The sequence below is a fragment of the Dermacentor albipictus genome, chromosome 3 (genome assembly GCF_038994185.2).
Source record: "Dermacentor albipictus isolate Rhodes 1998 colony chromosome 3, USDA_Dalb.pri_finalv2, whole genome shotgun sequence".
Lineage (NCBI taxonomy): Eukaryota > Metazoa > Arthropoda > Arachnida > Ixodida > Ixodidae > Dermacentor > Dermacentor albipictus.
Window position 1 is genome coordinate 2,530,174 of NC_091823.1, and position 22,219 is coordinate 2,552,392.

The 22,219-nt window shown below is 48.4% G+C and overlaps 1 protein-coding gene across 10 annotated transcripts in view; it reads right to left on the bottom strand.

The window, feature by feature from the left end:
- Window positions 1–453: 453 nt before the first annotated feature.
- LOC135919931 (transient-receptor-potential-like protein) overlaps window positions 454–22,219 on the bottom strand; it is a 397,285-nt gene continuing 375,519 nt past the window's right edge. For all 10 annotated transcript variants that reach the window (XM_070534944.1, XM_070534941.1, XM_070534942.1 and 7 more), the window contains 8 exons: window positions 20,730–20,845; window positions 20,339–20,575; window positions 19,928–20,123; window positions 14,407–14,562; window positions 13,891–13,944; window positions 11,714–11,900; window positions 9,243–9,507; window positions 454–2,546 (listed from right to left, as the gene is read on the bottom strand). In XM_070534944.1, the coding sequence (XP_070391045.1) occupies window positions 2,357–2,546; window positions 9,243–9,507; window positions 11,714–11,900; window positions 13,891–13,944; window positions 14,407–14,562; window positions 19,928–20,123; window positions 20,339–20,575; window positions 20,730–20,845 (1,401 nt within the window). In that variant the 3' untranslated portion in view covers window positions 454–2,356. The remainder of the gene's footprint in view (window positions 2,547–9,242; window positions 9,508–11,713; window positions 11,901–13,890; window positions 13,945–14,406; window positions 14,563–19,927; window positions 20,124–20,338; window positions 20,576–20,729; window positions 20,846–22,219) is intronic.

The window sequence follows — 22,219 nt, forward strand, 5'->3', positions numbered from 1 at the left end:
TTGATCCGTTGCCGTCAACCAGATCACGTACTCGTGACGCCTGCGGCACAACAGATGTTCCACATCCGCCGCCATGGTTCGTGAATGGTGGCGCTAGCTAACACTCCCATGGTTAGTTGTAGTAGTAAAACATACCTACCCCAGAAAGTGCGTAGGAAAACAGCGCAGTAGTAGCGCAATTGGTAAGAGCATCAGACACGTAATTCAAAGACGTGGGTTCGTATCTCACCTGCGGCAAGTTGCTTGTTTATCCACTTTCATTTTCATTATTTCATCATTTCATTAACTCAATTAGTATGTACAAGTAATTTTCCCTATGTGGCCCTTGGTGTCTTTGATTGTTGGCTTATATCTGTTATTGGTAATCACCGTGCTTGAAACTCCCGGTGTACTGATGCAATCATCGCTGTTTCTGCCTAAATAATTAAGAAAAAGCATCCGCACGCATAACACAACTCTAAACACATTTAATGCAGTGAAAATCCCATATTTGTTGCGAAAACTGCGTAGTTTTTGTCGGCATTTCAGCAGAGAAAATTTCAGATTCGTATGTCATGTGAGAGAATCATCCCTGTACTCTCAAACATTCGCAAAATTGCCGAGATGGTTTGTATAAAGAGTTGAATCTCGTCTGGCACCGTTGTAAATCTTAGGAATGGTTATCATAGTACGCAGTTCTTTCGCAGTGAAATCATAGGGAAGCAGATCTTTCTCATGCAGTCGTGCATAATCTAATTGCTTTCGCGCAGACTAGGCATGCGTGAGTGTGTTACGGCCATCCTCCTCGCCCGCCTCATCCTTCCACCAAACGTGTCTCGCGATAACTCGTATCACGAGCCTGTGTTATGATGTCCCTGGTTTACGCAATAAACTAGACTTCAATGTGCCTGGAGGCAAGTGACTCAGGAATCGTGCGCGCCAAGTATACGTGGGTTGCAATACGCATTGAGACAGGGAGAATTTCTGTGTACTGACATTAGCGATAGAGTGTTTTGCTATGTACAGTGTCGTCACCTTGGCTCACAAAGTTTTCACCTTGGCTCACAAAGTGTTTTTTCCAAACGCAAACTCGAAGCTTCACGTTGTCATTGTCGTCATAAATTACTAAGTGCCTGTCGGACGAACGTATGTTGCATGAGAACAGGTTATGAGTGGATAGTCAGCGCCCACAGATTAGCCTAACGAGCTGGCCGAGAACCACTGTTCTGATTTTTCAGTCATGGCCTTGAGGGTTGACTTGGCGCATCCAGATATTTTCTGCTGGCATGTCCCATATCTTTTATTGACGCAGAACAACGTACAGACGCCCAATTTCCGAAGGTGTAATCGCCGAATGGAAGTTGTTGCAGTTAAAGAAGAAGCAAAACTTGCAGCACCCAATGTTGCAGACCCATTGCTCTGTATTTTTTTCATGGCCACCCGAAATAGTATGCAACGGTTGCTGTAGATGGCACTGAAACTAATTCAACACTATGAAATGCAGCAATTTCCGAGAGCATTTCAACCAAAAGCGCGTACATATCGATATACTGAAGTTTTGATGTTTATTTTAGCTAGAACAGTCGCGTTATTGAAAAGGTTTTTATATGGTGCTTTCGCTGGTGTCTCTGCCTGTTCGTGAATGGTACGTTTTGCATGCCCTTGTTTTGTACAGTCCCGACCCTTGAATTGTTGGAAAACAAAAAATGGCCGGCTGGAGCGATTTGTTGATTTTGAGTCGTCGTGAAAAAAAAAATCGCTTGGGGTGTACACATAATTGCTATCGCAAAATCCTAGGACATCTCAGCACTTCTTATGAGTTGTAGATGCGGAAGCATTAATGCCCAATTGAACCGCGCTGAGCGATTATGAGCTCCTCGCGGGGAAGTGAGCACGTTGAGTCGCTTGGCGCGTTTTGATTTTGCTTTACCAAGACACAGTTAGAACGAGGCGAGAGCTTCCGCGGATAATACAGGCTTGCGAGAGTGAGGGTGACGTCCCGTCACGGCGATGCCCTTTCCCCTCCCACAACACCTGGTGCGGGGCAGCAGCTGTGTCCTTTGCCCCATTCAGTCGACGTGCGCTGGTGCCGTGGAGCCTCAGCCCATGGCAATGGCACCTTAGGTGCCGTTTAGCTGCTACAGACGAGTGACGCGAGGCTTTACTTGGGCCATCTTACGCTTTTGGGATCAACAACTGGTCCTGTGTTTATGTACTGAGTCACTGGAAGAGGCGTTGATGAAAGCGGAAACGGCATCGAACTTGGGTGCTTGCGCATTTCTTTCATTTTAACGCGTGCCATGAAATGCCTCTTCTGCCGGCCTCCTCTGACGCAGGAGCATTACATAAGATCATTCAGGCGAAGCTACACCCGCAACTACAACCAGCTCTTTGGAGCGTTGCTGGCTTGTTCTCCCGGTGCAGCGCCTGGTACTATCGAGTCCAGCTGCGGAGTCTCGCTGGCACGCTCCGCTCTCACAGCAGGCTCTCCAGCCTCGTCCACGGTCGCCAAGGGTGCGTCGTCGTCCTGCTCAATCTCGGTGCTCACCTGGTGCTCCAGTTTCGCCCTGCACAAGCAACAGTTGGTCACTTTTCTCGGGTATCCTGGGAAAAGCTTTTATAGAACTCCTTTTTCTAGGAGCGTAACTTAAGTGCCAGCGTCGTGCTGAAAAACAAACGTCTCGTTAGCGTTAACCACTGTCAAACAGCGGTTATGCTTTCAAGGATGAAATGCTTTTACCTCCTTTTGTCGGCGATCGTCAAATGATTTTGCGCCGAAAGCCAGAGTCGTTATCTGGGCACCCAACGAGAACATTCGGGCAAGTTGTGAGAAGAAAACGAGATAATCCAGGAGACCAATTAAAATTTTAAAAAATGCGGTCTCTGGCCTCCAACCCTCTGTACAGCAACGCATAACATACGCTAGTTACTGCCCAAACAAGTTACACAAATATTGCTTCCGAGTTCTTCCTAATGTTTGTTGGCAATATCACTCAAGCTGTAACTTCTAGTACGCCGAAGTTTTATTTGTCATTTCCAATGGCGACGTTCAAAAGGCACTTACAGGGCACCATACACTTCACTGTCATCTTTTGATGCTGAGACAGTGTTGCGTATGCTCTTTAAACGCCAGAGGTCCGTGAGTTTCGCAGCGCAGGTTATGCGTCGGCTGGAGAGATGGCGCCAGGCTGCGTGGCGCCTCTTTCAGGGCTTTTTCTTCTGTCTGGGCAGTGCGCTTTGTCTCCCTGGCGTCTTTCGCTGCCTGTCGTGCTGCCTTCAGCCGGTTTTCTTCTTCGAGCTGGGCAGCGTCCCCATGAGCCAGTGCACAGTATGGCGTGGTGCGATATGGTGTGGGGGGGTATGGTGGGGTGTGCCGTTGCGAACATGCACTACACCCGTTTTAATATTCTGTCTAGTATCATCTCCAACCAATCTTGCGTTCTTGCCAAATTCGTATACGATCTTTTCCCCAATGGTGATCCACTCATCACCAGTCCACGTTAGCTCATCCATCGCGCACGAACAAGTTCACGGAGCGCCTCAACCAGACATGCTCGCTATGGACGTCTCCACCGTTATTCCCACTCTACCTTGCCCTTCGTCACTTTGGCTCGCGGCTCCTTGAGGGAGTGCTGGTTACGCACTTTCACGTTTCCTATATGGCCATCTTGCTTCTACCTGATGCACCGTCGACCTGTTTTAACTACTGGTGTCATTGCCCCTGCCGATACTCCGTATCGTCCATGATCGTCCAAGGCAATATATATGGCGTTTCTATGGAGACTAAGTATTATTTCAACAATGCGCCTCCGTTGCCCCCTGTGAAAGTGTATGTACAGCGGTGCTGTTGCCGACGTTAGACAATTGAGTACGTTACACGATCAGCCCCTTGCACACGAAATTCTTCGAGTCTCACAGCACGCCGCTGCTGGTCATACTGCTGTTTCACTACCCTCTGCTATTGTTCGTGCTCACGCTGCTTTTCAGAAGGCCTGTGCATGCGCGGCCTACTCGCAGTGCAGTAGCAACGGCGCTGAAAGCCATTGCTAGGCAACGTCTCCTTCAAAAGGGCCCCGCCATCTGCATTTGGTTGCTGCTGATGGACGTCAATCCACACGACTCCAACTGAAGCTGTATCGTGACGTCGGGAACCGTCACCCTGTAATCGTTAGCACTCACAGAATTTCTCCGAAGGAACGCTCCTTCTAACACAAAAGTGTTGTATGCCGGGCTCGACGCTTGACATCCTGTAACAGATGTAGCGGACGTGACGTCACCGCCAAGGAGTAAAATATCTGGCCTTGTTTCAGCACTGTGGAAGCTACGCGAATTCTTTTCCAATAGGAAGGGCGAATGTCACTCGAGATGCACTCATCCGCACCACGTCGTCTGCTCAGGGTGTACATGTCATCCTGTTACATGCTCCATGGTTGGTGGAGCGGCACAATGTTTTGACGCCGTAACCATAAGCTGCGTTTACAGGGATACGACAGCACGTCTTCGCTTCCCTGTACGCTTTCCTTGCAGTTATCATGCACTCTCCTTCGCAAGAAATACGGGTGAATGCCCTTACAAATGTTCCACATGTTCACAAATGTTATACAAATGTTTCACAAAAGGCCACAGCGTCTGCTCGACGTCTACTTGGCGCTTTGTCGCTATCGTCATCACGTACCATGCTACAGTGGGGCAGCAAATTAATGATGCAGTGAACAATTACACTTTTAGATCGTTCTGCATCTTCAACGCATCACTAATGCTAATGCTGTGGCACCATCTGCTCACTAGAAATCAAACCAGTTTTATGACTCGGTACCGTGTATGTAGTCCCAACAGCGCGATAACAGACAGCCGATCTCGATATTTACAACAAAACATACCTAAGGTAAATTAGCGCGAGCTATTGGGCCAGCTGGTGCATGATGAACTTGAAAAAAGGGGGTGCCAGCGAAACACAAACGAAGCGCACACAAGGAAAAGGCGTTAGACGCGGATGGACTCTGGACTTTCAACTGTACTTCATTGAATTGTACATTGCCACACACAACCGCCGACGCATGCGTATCTTCAACTCCTCCCAAGACATGTGCATAGATAACACCTTGAAGATACATTACCGTGTGAAAACAGCCGACGCATGCGCAACTTCTACCCCTCCCAAGACCTGTCCATAAATGTCAAATTTTTATAATTACATTTTACCTACTCGATAGGTAAGCACGTTCCTTGCTTGTTAAACATAAAGCCGTATCAGTGACACAAATTTCTTTCTCATTTACCATGTGAAAAGCTTCTAAGATTTCGAGTTCGTATCTAGTCTTGCCCTTCCCTAACATGGTCACACGACCGAACAATGGCGCACCTTTTTTTTGCACTTATTGCAACAGCGGTAATGAACCGCCAAATTGCTTCCCTAGTCCCCGCTTAAAAATAGGTTATGTTCTCGCAAGCGCTTATTAACACACCTACCTGTCTGGCCTATATAGACTTTACCACAAGCCACCGGAATGCGGTAAACAACACCAGTGTTGCACTTGATGAAGGGTGTCACATGTTTAACTTTACAGGCCCTTCCCACACAAGGTAGACAATTTGCAAGGTACAGAAAACACAACGCACATACCTTGCCTTCCCACCACCTTCTTGATGCTGTGGGAAATGTTATGAATGTATGGTACTACTTCTAGTTGCTTCCTTCGCTCTGATGTCGGTTACTTCTGGCCTGCTAGGCCCTTTACTTTCCGCAAACCGGCTTCAGCAACAGCCTTCATGACTGAGAGAGGGAAAGCTGCTGTTTCAGGCTATACGCCATGCGGTGGCAGCAGCTCTTCTGTACTGCGTCCAGAAGGCGTCCAGACGCCTTTAGACGCCATGGATGCCGCCATGTTGGCTGCATAATCACGGTTAGGGTGGCTTAATTTATGGTTAATGGTGGCCCAGTAATTCTAGATATACGACGTGTATTCACGCATGACATAACATGTCCCGTGCCGCTGTACCGTATTAAGTAGCGATCAAAAATGAGTCTCTAGTGTATATCCGATAATGAGCCAGTTAGCCCGGAACTATAGACCACTGTGCAAGGATATTACCTGTGTACGCCTCGCACCTTTGTCAGTGCTCTAACCAATTTGTAAGATGGAAATAGCAGTAGTGAAGTAGCAGTAGAACATCATGACACTAACGAGCGCCCACAGAGAGCGCTTCGGTAGACACTGGGCAACGGAGGCTCCAACGCTATATAGCCTCGTGGTGGCACTTGCAGCACATGGTTTGGCTTTTGCGCAGAATTAGCCTGTGGCGTCTCGTCGCCTACGGTGTGCAACTTCAACATGCATCAGCAATGCTTACACGCCGCCTACTGCTTGGCTTGCAATGGCACTAACTAAGAAAAATACTGCGCTAAGCGGTGCAGAAAGGTAACGGCGTCGGCAGGCGAATTTCGCTTTGGTCCGGCGAGAGAGATACCAGCGTGAAGTCGAATGTCTTGGCCCGTTGGCGGCGCACGCTGCGAACTTTGCCATTCGCAGTCTATAAGCTGAGCCCGTCGCAACTCAACTGGCTGCGCAAGACACTCCGGGGTCGGACGAAAATGCTCGTACCGTCGTCAAAGTGACTCGGCAGCTGGACGCCGCTCGCCAGCAGGACGCCGCACGCCGAGTCAACATGCAACACTGTCGCCGACCCGCAAATCGTGCGCGTTTCGCGGCAGCAGACCGTGAGTTTACAACGCAGACAAGCAACAGCCTCTGTGAAGACACATTTCACTTTCGTGTTCTACCGATTCCTATTGAAAGAGGGGTCAATCCGAATTTTTTTATTTAAGAACTGCTATTTTTGGATATTACTTAGTGTTCGTAGAAACACGTGGTATACTCGCAGAAAATGCAACCATCACAGCCACCGAGACAGCTACTTGTACACTGTGGATGTCTCGCCGCGTGGGCTTATGACCGGCTCGGCATACACACCGAATTTCGGCTGCATCATCCGTATCTGCAGCCGGAGTGGGTGCACATCGCCAAGTTCGATCACTAGTTTGTCAGGCACACTGTGCCTTAGGCAGTTACGCGCGGCGCTTTGATGTAGAAATTTTAGCCACCATGCGGTTTCAGCCGTGACGCCGGAGACGACAACGATCGGCTTGGCTTAAACGGTGGCCGCGATTAGCTATTGAAATTTTGCGTTAGCAATTGTAGATACTACAGTGCGCTCCGCACTAAAAGCTGGGGTTTAAAAATCATGAGCCATTCCACTCTGTGCAGGTGGATGACCAGCGAAGATGTTTAGTGCACGAGACAGAGGTGACAGAGATTTTTGAAGAAAAGTACGAACACCTTTATTGTCTTAATGGGGGTCATCTTGAGATAGGTAAACATACACGCACTCTTGTATCACTGTGTTATTGTTATATTAATTCTACCATATTTGCGTGTAGTGCAGACTCCCGAGAAGCAACGCGCCTACGAAGAGCACCGGCACGAACAGAGACGACAATGAAATTCTGGCGGGCGGGCACAACCCCCCCTCGATGAATATCACGCACAAAACGCCAAGCGCATGCGGGACGTCGCTCTTCGAAGGCGCGTTGCTCCTCGTGAGTCAGGTCTATACGCGGCTTCCCCATCACGACGACAAAAGCGATGTGAAATTCAAAATGGAGAACGGCAACTTGTCTTTCTGGTTTTTTATATATATTCGCGTGGACGACGGGATCAGCGCCCCGCAGGAACACAGACATGTGTCACGTTTCGATGACACTAGATACGCAAGCGCTTGGAACGCCGACAGGGAGAGAGGGCAGTGCTGGCGTAGAAGTGGTAAAATCCCTTAAACTTCGTAAAATAGCCACACGCTTTCACGAATGGCGCCTCCGCCTCGCGCGCTCTGGCCGAGGCCGACGCCACGTCGCTATTGGCCCATATATCATCACGTGGGCCCTCGCGCCGGCTTCGTTTGTTTACAGTCGTGCTTAAGCGCCAATTTCGCTCGAGCGGTGTAGGCGGCGTAACGTCGAAGAGGGAGGGTGAAAGAGAGGAGAAACGAGAAAGAATGAAGGCGGAGCAGGAGAGTGTCTCTACTTTACGAAGTTAAAGGGGCTTTAAGGCGTGGCCGACGTGGGTCAGCCATTTGGGCTAAGATCCGATTGAATTAGCGATATCTACGCGCTACCCATCACGGTAAGAAAATAAAACTCACTAGGCAGACACACTACACTGACACACATCTATATGCCGGCCCGAAAACTTCCAGCAAAACCTGACAAGCACATTGCAATAAGATGGCGAGTTGAGCCATCGTAAGTTCATGTGCATATCTAAGTTAGATTGAACATACCTGTGACATGGACACAGAACGGAAGTAGACAGCATAGGACTTCCTTCCTGTGTCCGCGTTTTAGGTGTGCTTCAAACTAACTGAAATATAAACGCCAACCAACTAGCCCAACTCGCAATCTTATTGCATTATACTTCAGTACGCAGGCTTCTTTACAACCTAAACAAACGCTGCCCTTTCTACTTCATTTTCTGTCGAGGTCTTACGTGCGCTTCAGTAAAACTCAAATGTGAACAAGCACTAAACGAAGAAACACCTTCATTCCTGCTCAAAAACAAACACCAAAGCTCTAGTTCGTTGTCTTGGGCGTTTATGTAAACAACAGTCCTTTTTGAAAAGAAATTGTAAGAACATTTTTCAAAAACATCTGTTCTTACCCTTGTGTCTGGGACCTCTTTGGGTCCCATGTGTGACAAGGGTAGTTAAAGGGCGCGCTGCAGGTCCCGGAGCCCCCTACCCGGAGTCCACACGGGTATGTGCCAGGGGTATGTGCTTAGACCCCTTCGGAATATCACGAGGATCGGCCCACTTTTTTGTTAACACAGACGAAAAATGCACGGAACGCTAGCCACAAACAGCACCACTGCAAAAATAGAAAACGCCAGGTAGCCGAAATTATACCGCGCAGCGCGGCATGCCCTAGTGTCCATACGTTGCCTCAGGAAAGTCAATTCCATGATTTGAGTTTTCTTTTCACGCGCAAACGTAGATGTCTCACCTGGCAAATGCGCGACATTCTGTTTTTCGCCGCGAGAGAAGCGATCGCCGGAGGAGGAAAGAGCCTGGAGGCGGCGAAGAGAAACATCGTGTTTGCACCCCTTCAGTTCATGCTTCTACGAAGCGGTGCTCGAGGTGCACGTTTTTTATACGCCGTATCCGAAACCATGTGGGGCATACAATACGCCACGTGCGGCTGCCCAACTCACCTGAGCACCGAGGTGCGAGTAGGTGTGCCCAGATTCTTGCTGGTGCCAATGGGCGACACCTGCAGCGCCTTGACCAGGTCCCTCCAGCGCTGCAGCACCCGGCTGTAGCTGGGCCGAGCCTCGGTCTCTTCCTCGTGCCTGCTGCTGACGTCGGCGCAGCTCGAGTGGCGCGACAGCAGGTCCGGGTCGGACGCGTCCATCAGCGTGATGCTGAAGTCCTTGAGCAGCCGCCGCTCGCGCACGCGAACCTTCTTATTCGGGATTGCTGCACCAACAGGTGACACACCATTCTCACTAGGCCGAGGAACAGGTCTTTCAAACAGAGCGTGCACTTGCAGCACGAGACCGGTCTTTTATATATATATATATATATATATATATATATATATATATATATATATATATATATATATATATATATATATATATATATATATATATATATATATATATATATATATATATATATATATATATATATATATCGCGTGACTGGCTGCAACACTTTATAAACTTGGTATTTTGCCACTATGACAGTGCTAATGATAACACATTAATAAGAATGACGACGCTAACTTAGATACGCTTGTTAAAAGCTGTCAATCTGATCCGCTATTTGGAGCATCATAGTGAATAAGACATTGTATGTTTCATGGAAGCTGTTAAATCTACAATTTTAGAATCAAATTTGTGATACTCGTTCGCGTTGCGCCGCGTTCCTTGATGCGCCCACTTCGTGCATAAAATATTCTCCTGGTCTAAGTAACTTTCCCTGATAGCAGAGTATGTATGTATGGGAGTGTATTTGCATGCGAGTACATGTATGTGTTGGTGTGTCTGTTGCTTGTGTGCAGTTTTCCCGCCTGTTTTATCATGGCCTCCGCACAGATCGGAAGAACGCAAGCGCCAGAGCTCCACATCGGCTACTGATGTCTTGAATGATTTGGACAAGGTTTCCACCACTATTCTACAAAAGGTTGGTACGAAAGCACGTCTAAGTGGAAGAGGACCACATCAATATCGGACTTTCACCCATAAGGGGCTTCTTTTTGATTTTATGAACGTTTTTGTGCTCGGACCTCGCCGCCGCTTTGCCAACTAGGCCTGGCCAGGCGTAGTGCCCATCGGTGCCAAGAAGTGCTGCTGATGCTACGATTCCTAGAGATCAGTGAATATGCAGATGGCAATTGAAGGGGAGCACCTTCGGCCTGAGGAGTTTTGGGCAGAATTTGTATGGAAGTCGGCTGTCTCGAAACGCATGTCCGCGAAGGCAGACTCTGACAAGCGCCCCGGCGGCGGCATATGGGAGGATAGGCCTAAGGCCGACGTCTCACAGAACTCGGAAAAATGGAAATAAATTGAAGAGCAGCATTATCAGTTAAGACAAAGTCCTGCAGCATCCCTCGACAGCAACGGAACCGCATAGCTGTCGCCTCGATCCTAGGAAACGTCCATCCGGAACACAACGTGGGGAGATGTCAGGCGCACGGGAAAGCCCTCCTCAATAAGGCTCGTGAACGGGCTTCGCAGAACAGTTTCGTAGACGCATCGTGCTACGCTGACGTACGGGCCTTCGCTGAGCTTAGCGTAGACCATGAAAGTCAGGTGACGAACTCAATCTCGATTCGGACGACGTCCTCTGAGATCGCAGAGCAGGCTGCAATAGCAATGGCCTTACTGGGAGGACAAGAGGACAACGATCACAGTGACTCAAGATCAGCCGTTCGGGCATTTGCCAAAGGAACCATATCCAAGCTGGCCTTGGGGATACTTGGAAGCAAGGAGATCGAGCCACACACAGTCATATCGTTTTCAGCCCACATGGGAAAGATTGAGGGTGCCCGCCCAACTTTACTGAGCCGGCACACGATGCTGCGCTAGGGATCATCGACCACGTAGTTACCGAGCAGATTGATGTTGGGGGTACGGACTATCGGGACTCTCCTGCCTCGTACAACAAAATTGCTGAGCACTTTTTACTTGGCTCAGAGGATCTGCCCTCTCCCACATTCTAAACTCAATAGACGTCAGGCTCTAACACTAAGGCTTCTACAGACCGGGGCATACCCAAGCCCCCTCCTTCTTCACAAGATTTACCCCGACATTGCAATGCACTATGCACTGTGCAATGACTTAGCGAATTTAGATCACATGCTCTGGCGGTGTCCAGCTTTTCACGGGGATGAAAGCAACACGTCCTCACACTGGGAGGCATTTCTACGCAGCCCCAACCTCTAAGAACAGTTATGGGCTGTCCAACGGGTCCACGACGTGGCGGCGAGCATCGGCCGCTCTGTCCCGACGTGAGAGCGGTCCGCTGTGCGCTAAGGCGTGCGCCAAAGGATCACAACAAATTTCATCCATCCATGTATCCATGCGCACAGATCAAATACGTAGAAAGATGCATTATGGCACGCGTTATTCCACGCACAATATTGAGGGCATTACTTTGCCGCTGAAGGAGCACATACCTTCGCCTCGCTTGCGCTGCACTTTGTTGATCTTCATGCCGTTGTCCTTGAGCACGTCGAGCAGGTCGTACCGGAACGAGGTGATCTGCTGTTTGAGCTCGTTCACGTCGTCTTCCGTAACGGGCGCCTGCTCGTTCTTGCTCTGTTCGCTGGTGACGTAACGCCACACGAGGCTCTTCATCACCTCCTGCAACACACCAACATGCACCCAAAACAATTTTGATTCCGAGACGAAGTAAGGAAGTCTAGTTATGGCGACGTCGTTAATCAACACAAGAATAACAAGAGCTGGCCCATTGGCGTTTCCCTTCGCGAGTCATATGCGCATCGTCCATATGCGCATCGGCACTGCGCGTACGTCCTTGAGCTCTCTGACTGAAAAAGACGATGACCAGATGTACCTGAAGATAACGGCATTCTTTACTAATAGTCCTGGCGTTTGTCGGGCCCAGGACGATGTTACGGAAACGCTGCAGTGAAGAAATGCAGCAGCAGCAGCGAGCGAATTGACCTTCGTGCAGCCGCATGGCATCAGCGCAAACTAAGTCGCGAAAACGCAGCGCAGCGCGGATTATACCCGTCGCGGATGGTTTTCAAGATACAGCGCCCCTCCCTTGCTTACCCTCCCCCCGAAGCCTTGCGCGCGCTTCCTCCCGCCGTTTCGTGGGCCAGACTGAGCCGCGATCGCCGGCTCGCCCTCGCAAGAACAAGGCACCCGGCGACGATTTTATCGCCCTTGGACTTTATACGGAGCCTCGCGACGACGGCTGAAATGCGCCTGTAGCGTCCTTATAATTGCTATCGCAATAAAACAAAACAGTCAAAATTCATAGTCAACAGCTATACAACACTAGTCACCGATCGCGACTGTTTTATGGCTCTCCACCAGAGTTATAGGCAAGCTTTAGTTGTGGCTACGCCTCCGAAGCAGTGGCCACTCTCCACGTAGAGAAATCTGAGGGCCTGCGGCATGGTGGCGCCATGGATGGATGGATGGATGGATGTGGATGGATATCATGAGCGTCCCCTTTGGAATGGGGCGGTGGGTTGCGCCACCAACTGCGGTATGGCAGTGCCATCTAGGAGCGATGGCTCACGCTCCTTCGCCTGCAGCAGTGGAAGGTAAAGGGGGTATGCCAGCCGGCGCATGCGTGCAATTGGCGCATCCGGGTCGCGTTGAGCATGCGTTACTCCGTCTGGCGACGGCTACTACGGTCGTATCCCCGCCTCGACAGGGAGGTCATGTACCCGGCAGAGAAAGCCAGCTTGGCTCTTGCTGGTTGCGTCCAAAGGTGCATTGCAAATCTCCTCGACACCCTTAAGGCAGTTTGCAAAGTGCGAGTGAACACTGCTTCGTAAACTTCGCCGATTCCAACAGGGCACGTTGGATCTGTAGACTTTTTTAGCTATAAATCTTGATAATCTCCTTATTTTTAATCAGCAACAAGGCTCTGTGATGTGCTGCGATAAGATTTTAACCATCTCTAGGAACCACGTATATCACAATACCGCGCATCAAGGTGCTGCCATATGATTCCAGCTACGCCAAAATATACAAGCGGAGCATCGCTATGCTCTGCACGGAGTCGACCATCGGAATGGCATGTACGCATCCGAAAAGTCAGGTTTCTCGTCTTCAGACACCAGCGTTCCCTATATGACGTCAGTCGTGGAATGACCTCTGCAAGTAGGTGCAAGGAGTGCAACTAGAGAAAAAGAACTACAAGAACTGCTTAAGACTTGCAGTGGTTACGCCGATGTTAAAAAAATAAGAACTACGGCTACGTGCGATCGTTTCTGCTACATCAGTGAAAGCCATGACGGCTGCTTATAGTGGCGATTGGTCATGCGTCTCAATGTTCACTTATTTGTTGGTCTGAACAAAACATCGCCGCTTGGGTAACGGGTACAGGCTATAATTTTTGTGCAAACAGCAACAACGTCAAGTAGCAAATTTAATGAAGAATGCCGTATTTATTTTAGTTTAGATCCGTACTATTATAAATGAAAATATGGTTAGCGTTTCGTACAATAGGAAATCGCCACAGAATAAATGCGTAAAATATTTCATTTTTTCGTAATTCATCGCCGTTTGGTTAAGCTCTACATTTAGATCCAGTCAACGAAAGAAGCCACCTAAAGAAAGGGTTTGGAAGGTAATGTTTGGCCGTACAAACCTGATATGTCAGCTCTTCTTTCTTCGTAGGCAGACCATTCTCTTCTATATAAATCTGCAAAAAGAAAAATGTCATTTCGAGAGGGCACCATAACAACGACGCCGTTGGAATCTGAGAAAAGGGCCCGCAACTCTGCTTTTAACAAAACACTTCTCTTTAGAGACGCTTTTGCTTTACGAATTAGTGCACAATTTCTGAGCACACATTTCTAACTCAACATTGTACCTACGTAGTGCATTCATGCCGCGAACATAGTTCCGGGACTCATTATCGATTGGCTTAATGATTTGGTTGAATGAAGAGACGCCATCTAGACAGCAAACTTAAATTGTGGCAAACGTTTGAAACGTATTTCTCACAGCCGCATCTTTTTGCTGCATCAAAGAGAAAGGGACAGATAACGGCAGAAGAGAAAAGTAGAAAGCAGGATATATCCCCGTCGATGTGAAATATTTCAATCTAAACGCCAGTGTACCTAGTAGGACAGCGTGGACAATCCCTAGCTTCGTGTTTTACCTTGTCCTTCATTTTGGGCCTTTTGCAGCCGATTCGCTTGGTGATATGGCGAATGAACTCCAACAAATTGAAGGGGGGTGGCAGTGTCTGACCTGGCTGGAAGTACTTGAGAATCAGTTTGGCGCGGCCAAACTTCCATTCGGTGTCTGCGCGTTCCTGCAGAGGCACACCAAACAATTGGTTAACGGTCACCTTTAGAAATACTGGAGCCAGTACACAGTACAAGCGCGGACTGACATTCTTATTTTGCAAAAGAGCAATTGAATAGAAGGCCGCAGGCGCAGACATACGAGGAGTGGCTCTTTCGAGCAAATCTATTTGGTCCCAGCTCGTAACCTCCGCTGCTGCTAGTCGGTGCGCCGCTGCTGTATTGTGCAAGAGGATGCGCGCTTATGGATGAAGGAACCGTCAAACGAAGGACGGAGAGGATGATGAGTAAAACACAGCTGTAAGAGGCAACAGCGCCTATAATAATCGGTCACACCTGCTGAGTATACTTTCGACCCTTGCCCTGTGTCTTAAGTCCATTTTCTCCGGGTACTCGGTCAAAGTTGAATCTCTTAAATGAATCAACTGACTCGCTCAAGCCGTCGTCACTAAGCGGTCCAGTCTCAAATATCCTACCTGATTTCGTTTCGTTAACAGCGGCTAGCTTTAGACGCCTTTTATTTCTAAAAAGTTATGAACTATCCCTATTTGCCGCAGATGATTTGACATCTAAATTTCTGGCAGAATACGAGCAAATGCATTTCATGGCAATGCTAGGTTACCTTATCAAGCTCCCGTTGTAGAGTTTCCCGCCTAAATTTTTACCTTCATAGATCTGGTTTATCCATCACTAACCTTTGCTTTTTTGCGATAAACCGGAAACTACGGACCATTTCTTTATTTCTTGCCTACGCTCTTGCTCACTCCGCAGAATGTTCCTCGTATTTCTAGCTAGTAAACTGGGATTAGCGCTTACTACACGAAATATTTTGTCATTTGGTGTCTGTCAATTAGGCTCAAGCCATGGATAAATGATTGCCGATATACACAAGTTCACTGCAGCGTCAGAAAAGCTTCGCTGCTAGGGTGCGAACTGTCGCACACCGTCTTTTTTTTTTTTTAATCCTAAATTTATGTATAAGCCTTCTAGTAATTTCTATAAGCATCTAGTTGCGTAATGGTTCATTTTGAATGTTTGCCTGCACCCATGTCAGCATTTGGTTAGACGCTCTTTTTAATCAACGTAGTGTGGCCTATCCCCCTGTGGGCGCGAGCCCTGTTTTGAGGCAACAGCAACCATCCTAACTGATCAAGGCGATGAGAGAATGAAAGGATTGCGATACGGCTTTTGACCACTGACGTGCACCGCCTAACGACCAAGCCTGCGCTTGTCCGAGGGCGGCTTGACCGACTCAGTGACGTAGGTTGATGGGATACCGGCACTCGATGACGCGGTATGGGCCGCGATAGTAAACTTCGGAATGAGGGGAGTTGAACAGCAGTCGGAGCCGGACCGCTGAGCGAACGGCGAAGCTGACCGCTGTCGCAGCCATCTTTCTGTAGGCCTTGATTATCGGGCGGGAATCAGCAGGCCAGCTGACGGCAGCACGCGGTGCAGCTTCAGAAACTTTGCTGAAGTTGGAGGCGTACGCGCAGTATGGTAAAACAGTGTCTATTGTGGAGGATGGTTCAAGGCCAAAAAGCTCCACCTCCTCATAGAATTTGTCGAGGGATCAAATACATGAATAATAACTGCATTTCCATTGCCAAAGATGCTGCAAACGAATTCTTGGACGCTACGCACTGTCCAGACTAGGAAAATATGTATATTTTTATAAAAGTATATATTCTTGGGGCCTAAAAATTGCGCCAGAAATAACTGATATCAATGCTTCCATGTTTTTTGTCTCTTTAGTAATAAAAAAAAATATCACATGAACTTTAGAACTACACGAGACCAGCAAAACAGTTCATGCCGCTGATATGATAAATGTAAAGGCCGTGAAATGCACAAGTCGAGGACAAATATTTTAATGAAACTTTGTCATTCCAGAACCTTGTTTACATTTTTGTGCATGTGCAACTGCCAGGGAAAGTTCTCTGTGACGCTGTCCTTCGTTCCAATGCCCTGCGCAGGAGCAGCTGTCAGCGGTCGTGTATTGTAATTGCACCGAAATCGTAGTCGCAACAGAGATCACGTATAAAAAGCAGCAGTTCTGCAAAAAATACGTTAGACATTCGAAGTACAATGGCATACACAAATGCGAAGATAAAGCTTGATAAAAACCAAAAGGTGTCTCTGGAAACAAACTTCACTGCATGCATCCACAGAACCTCACAACAAGATATTTAATATACGTATAAGTATCCAATAAATCTACGTATCTAAGCAAAATTCACTGTATCGAGGGTGTTTCAGCTAAATTTAGCCAGAGTTTAAAAATATGCCGACGCGACCAAGTGCTTGTTGCTCACTTTTGTACGTAGTGTGTCACGCTATTTCTTGTATTCTTGCTTAACTATGTTTTTAGTCAAGATTAATAAACCAACTTCTGAAGTAACGAAACTAGGAAAAAATTTCATTTAGAAAATTGCAGAATGGTTTGCAAAACGCCCGAATAAACAGTTTCTGTCTTTCTATACATAAAATAAGTATTATAGTTATTTCACATTACTGATGATGCCCGAGGAAATACAAAGCATCACGTGACATGCCCGTTGGGCGTTGTGATTGCACTGCTTTCCTACGTTCCGCGCACAAACAGCCATAGGCGCGCTCCCGCTCGAAAGGCGACAGGGCAACCACGTAGGCGTTGGCAGTGCCATTTACACTGGTGATGTGCTCCCCTCGCGTAAGTTCGTTATAGCGGTAAGCAGACGCAGCGGTTATCGCTTGGGCTGCCGGAAGCAACAGGTCCGGCATTTCGCGATAGCTGCGATGACGCCAGAAAGTCCGGAGCCCCAAACACGCACGTATTCGCGTGACTATCCGCAACCCACGTCTTTTCGCTCACCTTCACCCCTTCGCCGCTGCTTGTCGCCCATGCGTCGTCGACCACCCCCTGAAAATGAAGGAAACTAGCTCCCACAGTTCATGGGGCAAGAACTGCGCTGTCAAAATGCTGAAGCCCTCGAACTTCGCCATTGAATGTTGTCGAAGTTCTTGTAGAAGGCAGCCGTGCATAATTATGCTCTTGTCGACAGTGGTGCTGCTGTTTCTGTTATAGGTGACACACTTTGCCGCAAGCTTCGAAAGGTTACCACGCCTCTTGAGATGATGCCCTCACGTACAGTGAACGGAGACCCTTTTCTGCCTAAAGCTGCCTGCTCTGCTCGACTTAATATCGCCAAAGAGCACTACATTGTTGAGTGTATCGTCCATTAATCCTGCTCGCTCGACACCATACTTGGCTCGGACGTTCTATCGTATAATCACGCGGTTGTTTACCGTGCCAGATTTGAACTTGAGCTCTTCCCGTCGTGTGACCCGTCCTACAACCCCACTCATAAAGCCGCACACAAACTAGTCGTAACAGAAGACAAAGAAGTTCCGCCAACAGCAGCTGTTTTGCTCCCCGTGTTCCGCAACAGCATATGTGATGAAGCTGCATTCTTAGAGCCATCACGCCTCCTTTTAAGTCGGAAGCCATTTCTTCTTCCTTATCCGACCATCTCTGTTTCGATTGGAACAAGCGCTGTCTGCCTCACGAATCCTCTTCCGTATCCCATCAAACTGTTTAAAGGTGAATCCCTTAGATGCATGCAACCCATCGATATCGGGCAAATTTTTTTCCGTGCAGCAAGATTCAGCTCGACGCGACCTCGACGTTGTCAGTGCTCTAAATCCTTCTGATGTACCAGCTGCCAACCTATTCGACCGATCGTGGACGGACTGTCGCTTTTGAACGCTCTGCTCTTCTCCAGCAGCTCTACCAGTTCCGCGACTCTTTTGATGTTGCCCAACGTGCCCTTGGCCGAACTTCTACGATTGGTCAATACATCGACACCGGCTCCAATTCACCAGTGCTACAACGCCCATACCGTGTCTCCACCGCGGAACGTCAAGTTAATAACGACCGCCTTGACGATATGCTTAAATGCGACGTTATCTGCCCTTCAGAAAGTCTGTGGGCATCCCTTGTGGTTCTCGTTAAAAAAGGATGGATCGATTTGCTTCTGCGTGGATTACCGGCGCCTAAACAACGTCACTCGAAAAGACGTGTACTCTTTACACAGAATTCACGATGCCCTTGATTGCCTCTAAGGTCCTGAGTTTTTTTCGTCGTTAGATTTGCGTTCCGGGTATTGGCAGGTGCCTTTAGCAGAGGCCGACCGTTTAAAGACAGACTTCACCACGCCTGACGGTCTATATGTATTCAATGTCATGTCGTTCGGCCTCTGCAATGCGCCTGCTACCTTCAAGCGCATGATGGACTTGGTTGTGCGGGGTTTGAAGTGGCACATAGGTCTCTGCTGCCTCAAAGATATTGTTGTCTTTACGCCAGATTTTGCAACCCATCTCGAACGTCTCAACCATGTGCTGACTTGTCTGAAGACCGCTCAGCTCCAACTGAATCTCATGAAGTGCCGCTTCACTGAGCGAAAACTTACAATTCTCGGTCACTTGGTATCAAAGGACGGTATACTTCCGGACCCCGCTAAACTACGTGGCGTGACCGACTTCCTCAAACCGACGACTCAAGCAGTTATGAAGCTTCATTTTGCTCCTACTTTCGCCGGTTTGTGCGCAACTTCGCCTCTATATAATTGCGCCTTTGACGGAACTTGTAAGCAGCGCCTACAATCTCTCGTCATGGTCTTATGAATGTGATGAAGCCTTCTGCACGCTTCGCGGTCTCCTGACGTCACCACCTATATTGCGCCACTACAATCCTATGACCACAACTGAGGTTCACAGCGACGTCAGCGGTATCGGCCTCGGTGTTGTTCTCGCACAACCAAAGCCTGGGTTCGCATAGTATCTCGTCGCATACGCCGGCAGAACGCTCACCAAGGCTGAGCCAAACGATAGCGTCAGCGAGAAAGAATGCTTGGCAATAGTCTGGGCGCCGTGAACACAGAATCGTGTTCCTGTTTCCGTATGTGCACGTGGCACCATACTTCTTAATTTAGTTAGTGTACCTATGTCTAAAAGTTTATACGGCCAATAAAGCAATTACTCATACTTCGTATGGCGGTCCACTAACTTGCTATTACAATCGATACTTCGCCCTTCGGGCGAAACTGCGACTTTTTTAACATTTCCCGCAATCCTACGTGTGTTCTCAACCACTTATCGACGTGCCGCCCAATATAGGGATAGCAGCAGCAGCAGCAGCTGCAGTAGTAAAAACATCGAGGAAGAGCCGAAGAAAACTTAGGCTTAAGAATGTCGCAGCTTATCATGTAATTGTTGGTTTGGGAAAACAAGTGGGCCATTGTCTCTCTATTTCTTGTTAAACATGATGACTTCCACTGACCTGAGAACGATAAGAATATTTGCGTAAGTCACGATGTAAGCAGCCATGCTTACCGATATTCGTTGGTAGGAGTTGCTCATCATGGCAATGAGCAGGTTCAGGAGGACGACAATGTTGATGACACTGTACGATCCGAACATGAGAAGGCCCCAGAACCGTGTATAGCTCTTGATGCCCGTAAGCTCGAAGTTTGAGAGGTCCACCAGACCAAAGCTGGCCCAGAAGAGGGACTGCGACGATTCGAACAGGCTGCACCAAGAAGGTTTAGGTTACGTAAGCTATCTTCAAAGGCCACAGGGTTGACGAGATCGAGTGCAAGTGTTGATAGAAGGCAAAAAAAAAGCTTAGAGCACCAATGTTACCAAGGGCAAAAACGAAACGGATTGGATTAAACTGAATATGAAGTAAAAGAACAAGGCACTGACATATTTTCCCCGCCGCCCGCAGGCGGATGAATCGCTCACTTGGAGAAGCGTCGCCACGTGAGGCAGGAGGAGTCTCTGATGTTGTTTGGGTCGCAGTTGGTCTGCTCCAGGTCTGCGTAGTACCAGAGCAGTTGGTTGAGGCCACAGGCGAACGAGAAGAGCACTAAGGTATAGATGAAGAAAAACTGGACGATGTCAATCACCATCCGGCCCAGCGAGATCTGCAGGGGGCCTAGGTGGGGGTTCATGGAGAACAGATGCACCAGGCGCAGGGCTCTGAAATGTTAACCACACGCAGTTGCTGTAGTCAAGCGCCACTTGACGTCTAGGTCCTAATTATTAGTGGGCATTGTGTTGTCAAGCTTCCTCTTAAAGACGTGCGCATAAATTTTAGCGCGTCGACTGAAATGTCCGCACGGGAAGCACTTACGAGAAGACGTTTCCTGCAGCGAAGAGGCCATCTGCGATCAGCATAGGATCAAATGGGTCCCATTCTTCCCTCGGAAGGAAGGCAAGCAGTGGCTGCTCGCCTATTTCTTGTCTCTCCTGTTGAACCAAGAAAAGAAGAAATGGCGTTCAGCCGTCATGCACATACTATTTGTGTGGACGGGAGAGCTATGCAATGAAGCCAATTAGCATGCGGCGAACTATTTTAGTAGAGGGCGAGAAGCGATGCATGCAGCGTGAACTCGATAAATGCGCTTATTTCTAGACAGCGTAGATAACATTTCGGGGTGTTATGTAGAAAGGCCCGAGTTTGGCAGAGTTCGGGATCTCCGCGAACTCTGGCGACGCCAAAAGATGAATGAGCTAATTGTATGACGACATAAAATGCAACCCTCAACACTCCTCTACCTTCATTGGCTGATGCAGATTCACTCTTGGGTTACAATCGGTTGGGTGTTATCTCATAGGTGACGGGGGAAAAACGAGTCACGTGGTCAAATCGAGGGTGCCTTTTTTCAGCTGTTCATCGCTTCACCAAATGCATTGCCTGTGCAAGTAAGTTAGATATAAAGATCTTATCTATTAGTGTATTCGAAAGAAAGAGTTGGCGTGAGAATGCGCCTCATCCGCACTGTCGCATTCGATGGTGGATAGAGAGAATATGGCCGAAAAAGCAGACACACCCATGACGCGCTCTAGAAAGACGTGGCAAGCGCCATGCACCGAATGTGCAGATAAATACCGCGGGGGGAGGGGGGGGTCACGGTATTGCGATATTCCGTTGCAAACAATAAGCGGCGCCGGCGCGAAACATTACCTAGTCTTCTCTGTTTGAATCTGTGTTTCAAACGAGGAAGCATCACAACTGGCTTCATCTCGACATGTAGTACTTGCGTAAGCATTTTTTGCTTACCAGATAACAAAGGATAGCCCGCGGCCCGGAGGAGGGGTTGAAAATCACCCGTTCTTTCGCCCCTAATTAAAGAGGGCGCGGCCAAGACTTTGGCAGAACTTGATTGGATCGTCACCAATATGTGGCGTTACTCGATCCAGGGATCTAGGGAAAGGAGAAGTTATTTATGCGCAGCTTTTAGTCCCCTCTAAGCATTCTAGAAGCTGAACCTATAATCTTCTGAGAAACGTCAAGGGGCTAGTGTCATCCAGTATTACCTGGTCCGCATAGCCGCGTCTGAACTCCGAGTGACTGCTTCACGTAAGAGACGACAAACTAACGTCTGCAAGAAAGCTGACGGTAGTTCCCTTCGATATAGCCCAACCTAGTTGGAGGAAGTCTCAGATCTAGACTCCCTGGAAACCCAGCCCAGCAATCGCATCCACCGCAACAAGATCGGCTCGCCAGCGTTCTTCGAGTAGAGAGAGAGAGAGAGTAAACGTTTATTGTAACAGAGACTGTTTTGGTTATGGTGGGTGGAGCCCCTCCTCCAGGGCCCCACTGGTTACAGCGGCTCGCCG